This window comes from Oncorhynchus tshawytscha, linkage group LG26, assembly GCF_018296145.1.
Source record: "Oncorhynchus tshawytscha isolate Ot180627B linkage group LG26, Otsh_v2.0, whole genome shotgun sequence".
Classification (NCBI taxonomy): domain Eukaryota; kingdom Metazoa; phylum Chordata; class Actinopteri; order Salmoniformes; family Salmonidae; genus Oncorhynchus; species Oncorhynchus tshawytscha.
The window spans coordinates 37729403-37741565 of record NC_056454.1 but is presented as its reverse complement, the minus strand read 5'-3'; the positions used below and the strand labels follow the sequence as shown (position 1 = coordinate 37741565).

The 12163-nt window shown below is 46.4% G+C and overlaps 1 protein-coding gene across 6 annotated transcripts in view; it reads left to right on the top strand.

Moving 5' to 3' along the window:
* Positions 1-12163, top strand: part of LOC112224859 (semaphorin-5B) — a 289959-nt gene that overhangs the window by 195576 nt on the left and 82220 nt on the right. For all 6 annotated transcript variants that reach the window (XM_042306582.1, XM_042306580.1, XM_042306579.1 and 3 more), the window contains one exon: positions 2142-2427. In XM_042306582.1, coding sequence (XP_042162516.1) covers positions 2142-2427 — 286 coding nt within the window. The remainder of the gene's footprint in view (positions 1-2141; positions 2428-12163) is intronic.

Here is a 12163-nt window from a genome sequence, read left to right as displayed (position 1 = left end):
ACCAAACCTACATTCACATAGTACTTCAATCAATCACCTAACCAAACCTACATACACATAGTACTTCAATCAATCAATCACCTAACCAAACCTACATTCACATAGTACTTCAATCAATCAATCACCTAACCAAACCTACATACACATAGTACTTCAATCAATCAATCACCTAGTACCAAACCTACAAACCTACATACACATAGTACTTCAATCAATCAATCACCTAACCAAACCTACATTCACATAGTACTTCAATCAATCAATCACCTAACCAAACCTACATTCACATAGTACTTCAATCAATCAATCACCTAACCAAACCTACATTCACATAGTACTTCAATCAATCAATCACCTAACCAAACCTACATTCACATAGTACTTCAATCAATCACCTAACCAAACCTACATTCACATAGTACTTCAATCAATCACCTAACCAAACCTACATACACATAGTACTTCAATCAATCACCTAACCAAACCTACATACACATAGTACTTCAATCAATCAATCACCTAACCAAACCTACATTCACATAGTACTTCAATCAATCACCTAACCAAACCTACATACACATATTACCTCAATCAATCACCCCAACTGCCTCGTACCCCAGTACACTGACTCAGTACCAGTACTCCTTGTATATAGCCTGTATATAGCCTGTATATAGATATATGTTATTGTTATTTTATTGTGCTATTTTATTGTGTTACTATTTTATTTGATCTATTTGTAAATGTTCTTACTTTTTAACTACAATGATGAGAAAGGGCTCATCAGTAAGCATTTCACAGTGAAGTCCACACTTGTTCTATTCGGTTCATGTGTCCAATAAAATTTGATTTGAGATTTTACCAAACATTGTGCTAGTTGGTAATCCAGTCAGTCTCAACCATTTCACCCATTCCTATTGGCTGTGGCCAGTCACTACCTGCAGTTATTTTTTATCAGTGTTCTGAAATGGAATTACTAGTCCTGTTATTGCTCCTGATGTCGTTTCCATTCCTGCCGGTTGCTTGCATTCTCCTATAATCTCATTCGCTTAAACGGTAGTGCTGGTCCCTGGGGCATTTACCGTCATGGCTGTTTGCAGGTTAGTATCTCCACTCTCCACTCTCCACTCTGCTCTGAATCCACGCAGTGAGTTCATGTGTTTCTGTGTGCCTGTTTGTGTGTGTGTGTGTGTGTGTGTGTGTGTGTGTGTGTGTGTGTGTGTGTGTGTGTGTGTGTGTGTGTGTGTGTGTGTGTGTGTGTGTGTGTGTGTGTGTGTGTGTGTGTGTGTGTGTGTGTGTGTGTGTGTGTGTGTGTGTCTGGGTGTGTGTGAAATCACTGAGAATGTATGGTCCCAGAGAGAAAGCAGAACTGACAGCCATATTTTGTTGTTTTCACCAGCTCACTGCCTCTCTAGTCATGAGTAAATTCTACGTTATAACCGGAGAGGACGATCCTACTTGTTATCACACATGGCTTCAAATGGTACTCCAAATCTTTCACATGCTTTTGCTTGAGCCTGCCTGAAGGTTTTGAACCCAGGTGTGCTGTTAATGTGTTCCGTTGTGGAGTCAAGACTAAACAGTGCTTGTGTTTATAGCAACCGTGACAAGGTTTGAGCATCCATGTTACCATATGGTGTTTCTGACCACCAAGTCAAAGTGGAAGGAATGATGAAGTCATGGTCTCTATTGATTTCTTTCCCCCCGTGGAGTGCGTTAGACTCATGTCTTTACCATGTATATCCAGATGATCAACTGTCCTGGTATTTACAGAGTGAGGAATGAATGTATTGTACATTTTACAGGATGACTATTACTAATGAATGTACAGTATGTCTCACAGGAAGAGTAATATCTTTATTATCAACATGACTGTACACGTTTATTCATCAGTATTGGCTACCAGTATAGACTACCATGACATTGAGAATCATCAGCTGTGGCTTCATGGAGTCTAATGCGCTCTCTGACTTTGTCTCCCTTTCCCTCTCTGCTTTGTCTCTTCTCCTCCCCTGTCCTCTCCTCCTCTTCCACTCCTCTCTTCCTGTCCTCTCCTGTCCATTTCCACTCCTCTCTTCCTGTCCTCTCCTGTCCATTTCCACTCCTCTCTTCCTGTCCTCTCCTCCTCTTCTCTTCTTCAGAACCCCATTTCATCTCAGCGTACGATGTGGGTCTCTTCACCTTTTTCTTTCTGCGTGAGAACGCCGTGGAACACGACTGTGGGAAGACTGTCTACTCCCGGGTGGCCCGGGTCTGTAAGAACGACATCGGAGGGCGGTTCCTACTGGAGGACACCTGGACCACCTTCATGAAGGCCAGGCTGAACTGCTCGCGCTCAGGAGAGATCCCCTTCTACTATAACGAGCTGCAGAGCACCTTCTATCTGCCTGAACAAGACCTCATCTATGGGATATTCACCACCAACGTGTGAGTGATGAGTGATAGTCTTTCTAGGCAAGACACAAACACACACTCAGGTAAACACATATACACAGCAAATTCACCCGTGTTAAAAAAAAAAAAAAAGATCACTGAAAGTGTTGAGTCTGTGGACCTATGTAGACAATGGAACAGTGTTAAATTAACACACTCGTTAGTTTAAAACCTTTTTCAAATATTTCCCAGAGTGCCTTGCCTTCGAGAGTTACCACCCATGACTATATTTGTTAGTGACAGAGACATGATTGTTGCATTCATCCATTTTCAGTCCTATGGACTTCACCAACTCCAGGAGGCAGTAGGCTACTTTCTATCACTGTAACAGTACAGGACAGAGAAGGAGCGAGTACTTTCCAACTGTGTGTGTGTTTGTGTGTACCCCTCCCTCTTTCCCATCCTTTGTCTCAGTCCCTGTCTGTCTCTCAGTCCCCCAGTTACTCCCTAAAACTCTTCCCCCAGTAGGGGGATATGGTAATGCAATCACAGGAAACACTGTCTCCATCTGTCTGTGTTAAATTGAACATGGTCAAACAACTCCCAGGAGTTTGAACTGTAAAACAGAACAGAGGGAGTGAGAGGGAGAGGAGAGGGAGAGAGAGAGGCAGAGGAGAGAGAAGAGGCAGGGGAGGGAGAGAGAGAGGGAGATATATACATATACTGTATATATGCTGTTCTCCATCTGCCTTTGCTGGACATCTGCTCTTTTAAATAGGTCATTCAGTAGCAGACTAGGTTTGCATTCATTCTCTCGTCAGAGTAGTGATCTTAAGACCCCAGAGCTGAGGTATTTTTTAACTGTAGACCTTACTGGTATCTCCCTCTCTCTCCCTCCCTCCATCCATCCCTCCCTCTGTCAGGGCTGCTGAGTGGGGCTTCGCTGTTTCTCCCATTGAAATGGGGCTATCACTTGCTAATGATAATTATCCAGGTGATTTCTCTGCTTTACACATTCCATTCCAATGGCTTTCTCCATATGTACTAAACTTTCTGAATGAGCAGCTGGATGCTGCTGCAGGTGTGTATCATATATGAAACTGATTGGCTTCTGATTTGACATGTCTCCTGGGTAACCTGGTAACCATGGTGTCCTGGCGTGGTGTAATGTGTGTGTGCAGCCATCTGAAGCGTGACCCATATTTTTGGCAGATTTTCCATATTTTTTCCTTGTAGGTGTACTTCTTTCATCACCTCAATATAATAATGTCAAATGCACCTTGAAATGAGCTATAAATTCCATGGAGCATATTGGATATGCCTAGAATAAGGATCAGTCAGATCATTCGTTTTTACAGTAAGAAAAGTATTATTCTTATTATTTTTCAATTTTTTTATTTTACCCCCTTTTTCATAGTATCCAATTATTAGTAGTTACTATCTTGTCTCATCGCTACAACTCCCGTACGGGCTCGGGAGAGACGAAGGTCGAAAGTCATGCGTCCTAAGAAACACAACCCAACCAAGCCGCACATCGCCCCACGGACCTCCCAGTCGCTGCCGGCTGCGACAGAGCCTGGGCGCGAACCCAGAGTCTCTGGTGGCGTAGCTAGAGCTGCAATGCAGTGCCCTAGACCACTGCGCCACCTGGGAGGCAGAAAGTATTATTTTACCAAAAAATACTACTTACAGGCAGCTTGTTTATACCATGTACACACAACAGTAACCTTTAGTACCCTATTGCAACATTGCTGCTGCTGTTTGATTGCTACCTGACTGTCTCCTGAAAGTGACTGTTTCAGAACATAGCACTGTAGCTCACGTATTGCATTGTAATGCAGTAACAAATTGTTACGGATAATCCTAGCCATAGTTCAATTTCTGCTCCTTCCCTGTATGCCGTACGGTAAAGGGGATTCTGAATGTGCTTTTTGTTTTTTGTTCGATGCAGCTATTCACTGAGGTTGAAACACATTGGACCGGTCTAAATGCTAGAGGCGTTACTACAGACCCGGGTTCATTCCCGGGCTGTGCCACATCCGGTCGTGGCCGGGAGTCCCATAGGATGGTGCACAATTTGCCCAGTGTCATCCTGGTTAGGGGAGGGTTTGGCCGGGGGCTTTACTTGGCTCATCACACCCTAGTGACTCCTTGTGGCGGGCCATGTGCCTACAGGCTGACCCCGGTCGCCAGTTGAATGGTGTTGCCGCCGACATATTGGTACGGGTGGCTTCCGGGTTAAGTGGGAGGGTGTTAAGTGGGAGGGTGTTAAGTGGGAGGGTGTTAAGTGGGAGGGGGTTAAGTGGGAGGGTGTTAAGTGGGAGGGTGTTAAGTGGGAGGGTGTTAAGTGGGAGGGTGTTAAGTGGGAGGGTGTTAAGTGGGAGGGAGTTAAGTGGGAGGGGGTTAAGTGGGAGGGTGTTAAGTGGGAGGGTGTTAAGGAAAACCCAGATGTTTTTGACTTCGTTATAGTGAAACATGTCAATTCTGGTCTTCATTTTGACAGTTCATTGCAAAAGTGATATGCACTGAGTGTACCAAACATTAGGAACATCTTGACATAGCCTGACAAGGTGAAAAATATGATCCCTTATTGATGACACCTGTGTAGATGAAGGGGAGGATACAGGTAAAATAAGGATTTTTAAGCATTTTACCTTTATTTAACCAGGCAAGTCAGTTAAGAACAAATTCTTATTTATAATGACAGTGGGTTAACTGCCTTTTCACGGGCAGAACAACATATTTGTACCTTGTCACCCCGGGGGTTTGAACTCGCAACCTTCTGGCTATTAGTCCAACACGCTAACCACTAGGCTACCCTGCCACCCCTTGAGACAATTGAGACATGGGTTGTGTATGTGTGCCATTGAGAGGGTGAATGGGCAAGACAAAAGATTTTAGTGCCTTTAAACAGGGTATGGTAGTAGGTGTCAGGTGCACCGGTTTGTGTCAAGAACTGCAATGCTTCTGGGCTTTTCACGCTTAGCAGTTTCCTGTGCGTCTCAAGAATAGTCCACCCCCCAAAGGACATCCAGCTAACTTGACACAACTGTGGGAAGCATTGGAGTCAACATGGGCCAGCATCCCTGTGGAACGCTTTGGACACCTTGTGCCCCGACGGATTGAGGCTGCTCTGAGGGCAAAAGGGGATAAACTCAATATTAGGAAGGTGTTCTTAATGTTTGGTAACTTTTTACCCCTAGCGGTTCAACTTCACCATTGAAATGGTGATGTAGAGGAACCTTGAGAAGGTTCCTCTGTCATCTCAAGGGAGGGGTTTGTTATGAAATACACTCCCTTCTAGATGTGCTGGGTGGTACCAGCTCAAAAAAGGGGTTCATTATGAAGTACACTCCCTTCTAGATGTGCTGGGTGGTACCACCTCAAGGAAGGGGTTCATTATGAAGTACACTCCCTTCTAGATGTGCTGGGTGGTACCACCTCAAGGAAGGGGTTCATTATGAAGTACACTCCCTTCTAGATGTGCTGGGTGGTACCACCTCAAGGAAGGGGTTCATTATGAAGTACACTCCCTTCTAGATGTGCTGGGTGGTACCACCTCAAGGAAGGGGTTCATTATGAAGTACACTCCCTTCTAGATGTGCTGGGTGGTACCACCTCAAGGAAGGGGTTCATTATGAAGTACACTCCCTTCTAGATGTGCTGGGTGGTACCACCTCAAGGAAGGGGTTCATTATGAAGTACACTCCCTTCTAGATGTGCTGGGTGGTACCACCTCAAGGAAGGGGTTCATTATGAAGTACACTCCCTTCTAGATGTGCTGGGTGGTACCACCTCAAGGAAGGGGTTCATTATGAAGTACACTCCCTTCTAGATGTGCTGGGTGGTACCACCTCAAGGAAGAGGTTCATTATGAAATACACTCCCTTCTAGATGTGCTGGGTGGTACCACCTCAAGGAAGGGGTTCATTATGAAGTACACTCCCTTCTAGATGTGCTGGGTGGTACCACCTCAAGGAAGGGGTTCATTATGAAATACACTCCCTTCTAGATGTGCTGGGTGGTACCACCTCAAGGAAGGGGTTCATTATGAAGTACACTCCCTTCTAGATGTGCTGGGTGGTACCACCTCAAGGAAGGGGTTCATTATGAAGTACACTCCCTTCTAGATGTGCTGGGTGGTACCACCTCAAGGAAGGGGTTCATTATGAAGTACACTCCCTTCTAGATGTGCTGGGTGGTACCACCTCAAGGAAGGGGTTCATTATGAAGTACACTCCCTTCTAGATGTGCTGGGTGGTACCACCTCAAGGAAGGGGTTCATTATGAAGTACACTCCCTTCTAGATGTGCTGGGTGGTACCACCTCAAGGAAGGGGTTCATTATGAAGTACACTCCCTTCTAGATGTGCTGGGTGGTACCACCTCAAGGAAGGGGTTCATTATGAAGTACACTCCCTTCTAGATGTGCTGGGTGGTACCACCACAAGGAAGGGGTTCATTATGAAGTACACTCCCTTCTAGATGTGCTGGGTGGTACCACCTCAAGGAAGGGGTTCATTATGAAGTACACTCCCTTCTAGATGTGCTGGGTGGTACCACCTCAAGGAAGGGGTTCATTATGAAATACACTCCCTTCTAGATGTGCTGGGTGGTACCACCTCAAGGAAGGGGTTCATTATGAAGTACACTCCCTTCTAGATGTGCTGGGTGGTACCACCTCAAGGAAGGGGTTCATTATGAAATACACTCCCTTCTAGATGTGCTGGGTGGTACCACCTCAAGGAAGGGGTTCATTATGAAGTACACTCCCTTCTACATGTGCTGGGTGGTACCACCTCAAGGAAGGGGTTCATTATGAAGTACACTCCCTTCTAGATGTGCTGGGTGGTACCACCTCAAGGAAGGGGTTCATTATGAAATACACTCCCTTCTAGATGTGCTGGGTGGTACCACCTCAAGGAAGGGGTTCATTATGAAGTACACTCCCTTCTAGATGTGCTGGGTGGTACCACCTCAAGGAAGGGGTTCATTATGAAGTACACTCCCTTCTAGATGTGCTGGGTGGTACCACCTCAAGGAAGGGGTTCATTATGAAGTACACTCCCTTCTAGATGTGCTGGGTGGTACCACCTCAAGGAAGGGGTTCATTATGAAGTACACTCCCTTCTAGATGTGCTGGGTGGTACCACCTCAAGGAAGGGGTTCATTATGAAGTACACTCCCTTCTAGATGTGCTGGGTGGTACCACCTCAAGGAAGGGGTTCATTATGAAATACACTCCCTTCTAGATGTGCTGGGTGGTACCACCTCAAGGAAGGGGTTCATTATGAAATACACTCCCTTCTAGATGTGCTGGGTGGTACCACCTCAACGCTCACTATAAAAGCAGGTGACCGTGTGCTTTATTTGGCAATGGCCTTGGTAAGTGGAGTGTACCAATACATTTTGCATGATGCCTCCTTAACTAAATTCAAAAGGCAGTTAGGCACATTTCATTTTCATTTATGACTTAATTCAACGTTTTTGATTACCGTTTCATACACATCTATGTGCTTTTATGAAGAAAACAAAATGTAGGCTGTGAGGATTATGCGTTTATAATCGTAGCTACATCCATCGTAACAAGAAATAGATGACAGTGGTGGTCATGTCAAGTCATTGTATTTTTCCCCAACTGCTATGACTGATTGGTGGTGCAGTATGCCAAGACAGTTGGCTCATATTTGTGAGTTCTAATATCACATTGGGCAGATATATATTTTCAAATCCATTATTTACATTTTTTATCCCCTGCCACACACTTGTAATTCTGAAAAGTGAAAGCATGTCTGTGAGAAGGGATGCCCTGGTAGTAGTTGTAGGTTTTTATACAGTACCCAAGACCAATCTGAGTTCATTTGACCATTGGAAAAAGAGCTACTATGTAAATACTGCAATGCGGGTTGGATTGAGTTGAGCCCCCTAATCTTAATTTTCAAGGTGATGATTGCGCTTTTCTTCCCAACACAATACCCCCAAAAAATGTGTCCACATTTCAAAAACAAAAAATGTGCGCCCCTGTGGGGAATTAGAATTTAAACCGCAAGTGGCAATAGATGTCAGGAACTCTGCGTTTTACAACTGTGAGCTAACTGTCTCCCAAAATTAATATTTATGAGCAATTCCCCCCACAACCTGAAGTCTAGTGTAGAGAATCATTGTACCACCTAGACCGCTGTGAGATATATATTCATATTTTCAGCTGTTTGAAGCTGGTGTACAAAACAGAAAGGAAAAGATACAAAAACAAAACTTAAGAAAGGGAAGCATAGAAATAATGCACATAGGACAGATCTACAGCTTCTTATACTTGCTTTCAATGAGAAGTAACTTACATTTCTATGTGCATTTGGTCAAGTCGCCCAAAAAGTTACATATTGCTGCTTTATTGCGTCCCAAATCACACCTATTTTCTATATAGTGTACGACTAGTGTGTGTGCACTCCATGGGGAATAGTGTACCATATGGAATGCACACTTCATGTATTTTTACTGTGTATTTTTTCAACTGAGGTGATGTGCACAGACTGCATTAGCTCCGTATACCCTGCTAAGACTGGAGCATGCCAAACATAGGAAGAGCACATCTGTTGCTGTATTCTGTGGTGTGTGTGTGTGTGTGTGTGTGTGTGTGTGTGTGTGTGTGTGTGTGTGTGTGTGTGTGTGTGTGTGTGTGTGTGTGTGTGTACATGCATGTATATGCGTGCCTTCATTAGCCCGTATGTGTGTGTTAGAAAGTATTTTGGGATGCAAGTGTTTCTATGACACACATATAGTGCAGTATATATGGGCCATCTGGTGTGATGATGAGCACCATCCCTGCTAGTCTGCTCTCTATGATTCATCATCATAGAAGCCTTCACCACTCATATGCACTGAACTGCAGTGAGCAGGTGCAGCGGCAGGCACTTCATGTGTCCCAAATGGCTTCCTGTTCCTTTAATAGCACACTACTGACCAGGGCCCATAGGGGTTTGCCATTTGGGACAAAGCCTGTGTCACTAAGCTGCACTGGGCATGTGCAGAAAGGGGACACACTCCAGTGGGCATTGTTGAAGTCACCATCTCAGGGGGGCTTTTAGTTCCCATAACACCTTGCAGCCATAGGGTACAGTGACACAACAGAAAGTGCAGTGTCATCCTGTCCGACTGGCTCACTGGTGTGGTTGAGGACATCAGCCTTTTACTCCCATAACACTGGTCATAGGGGAACACCCGCCAGCCATAGGGGAATATCCACCAGCCATAGGGGAACACCAGCCAGCCATAGGGGAACACCCACCAGCCATAGGGGAACACCCACCAGCCATAGGGGAACACCAGCCAGCCATAGGGGAACACCCACCAGCCATAGGGGAACACCAGCCAGCCATAGGGGAACACCAGCCAGCCATAGGGGAACACCAGCCAGCCATAGGGGAACACCAGCCAGCCATAGGGGAACACCAGCCAGCCATAGGGGAACACCCACCAGCCATAGGGGAACACCCACCAGCCATAGGGGAACACCAGCCAGCCATAGGGGAACACCAGCCAGCCATAGGGGAACACCAGCCAGCCATAGGGGAACAACCGCCAGCCACAGGGGAACATCAGCCAATCATAGGGAACACCAGCCAACCATAGGGGAACACCAGCCAACCATAGGGGAACACCAGCCAACCATAGGGAACACCAGCCAACCATAGGGGAACACCAGCCAGTCGTAGGGGAACATCAGCCAGCCGTAGGGGAACATCAGCCAGCCGTAGGGGAACACCAGCCAACCATAGGGGAACACCCGCCAGCCATAGGGGAACATCAGCCAGCCATAAGGGAACACCAGCCAACCATAAGGGAACACCAGCTATCCGTTAGGGAATACCAGCCATCCATTAGGGAACACCAGCCGGCCATAAGAGAATACCAGCCAGACGTAGGGGAACATCAGCCAGACATAGAGGAACATCAGGCAGACATAGGGGAACATCAGCCAGACATAGGGGAACACCCACCAGCCATAGGGGAACACCCGCCAGCCATAGGGGAACACCAGCCAGCTATAGGGGAACACCCGCCAGCCATAGGGGAACATCCACCAGCCATAGGGGAACACCAGCCAGCCATAGGGGAACACCCACCAGCCATAGGGGAACACCCACCAGCCATAGGGGAACACCAGCCAGCCATAGGGGAACACCCACCAGCCATAGGGGAACACCAGCCAGCCATAGGGGAACACCAGCCAGCCATAGGGGAACACCAGCCAGCCATAGGGGAACACCAGCCAGCCATAGGGGAACACCAGCCAGCCATAGGGAACACCAGCCAGCCATAGGGGAACACCCACCAGCCATAGGGGAACACCCACCAGCCATAGGGGAACACCAGCCAGCCATAGGGGAACACCAGCCAGCCATAGGGGAACACCAGCCAGCCATAGGGGAACAACCGCCAGCCACAGGGGAACATCAGCCAATCATAGGGAACACCAGCCAACCATAGGGGAACACCAGCCAACCATAGGGGAACACCAGCCAACCATAGGGAACACCAGCCAACCATAGGGGAACACCAGCCAGTCGTAGGGGAACATCAGCCAGCCGTAGGGGAACATCAGCCAGCCGTAGGGGAACACCAGCCAACCATAGGGGAACACCCGCCAGCCATAGGGGAACATCAGCCAGCCATAAGGGAACACCAGCCAACCATAAGGGAACACCAGCTATCCGTTAGGGAATACCAGCCATCCATTAGGGAACACCAGCCGGCCATAAGAGAATACCAGCCAGACGTAGGGGAACATCAGCCAGACATAGGGGAACATCAGGCAGACATAGGGGAACATCAGCCAGACATAGGGGAACATCAGCCAGGCATAGGGGAACATCAGCCAGACATAGGGGAACATCAGCCAGACATAGGGGAACATCAGCCAGACATAGGGGACCAGTACAGTGTCAACCTGTCTGACCGGCTGGCTGGTTTAGGTGAGAACATGAAGGGCACTCCAGATTACATATTTTTCTGTCCTCCCTGGGCTACGTCCCAAATGGCACCGTATTACCTATATACAGTAGTGCACTGCTACTTGTGCACTATATAGGGAATATATAGGGAACAGGCCAGGCTGACCCTCCCCTCTTCCCCTCTTCCCTTCATCCGATCATCCCTGTCTTTCTCCCTCTCTGGTCCCCTCCATATCAAGACATGAATACGGAGTGAGCTGAGCGTGATTAAGAGGTTCTGTTTTACAGTTTTTCTCAATTGCTAAAACACTAAAACCCATTGGCTGAACAAAGTTCTCAGTTGCCTGGACTCATTTAGCTAATTATGCAGTCTGTTGTCAATACCTTAAACCATTTCACATGATAAAACACAATTTGCAGATCTCACTTAGACTTTTCAGCAAAACTCTAAACACATTCTCATTCTCAAAACACATTCTGCACTCTAATGCCCATGTTATCCATACTGGTAAACACAAGTGGCAACAATCAAATACAAATAGAGAACATATGTCATTGATTGAACACAACCACTCAAAATTGATTTAACCTGTTTCAAATGATGCGACACAACCAATATAAGCCAGTTAAGAGAGCAAACAGGTTGTTGAAGGTGGGAAGGAGAACGTCTGAGAATGGATACTGTAATACAGTGCATTGTAGGCTGTATACTGTACAATGGATGAATTGGCCCTGAACATTGTGCTTTCAATTTATAAACAGTAATGACTGCTCAATAGATTTTGACTGGTTGCAGGTTCATATCAACAAAGAACAAGAATTACAGTATCACAGAGACAA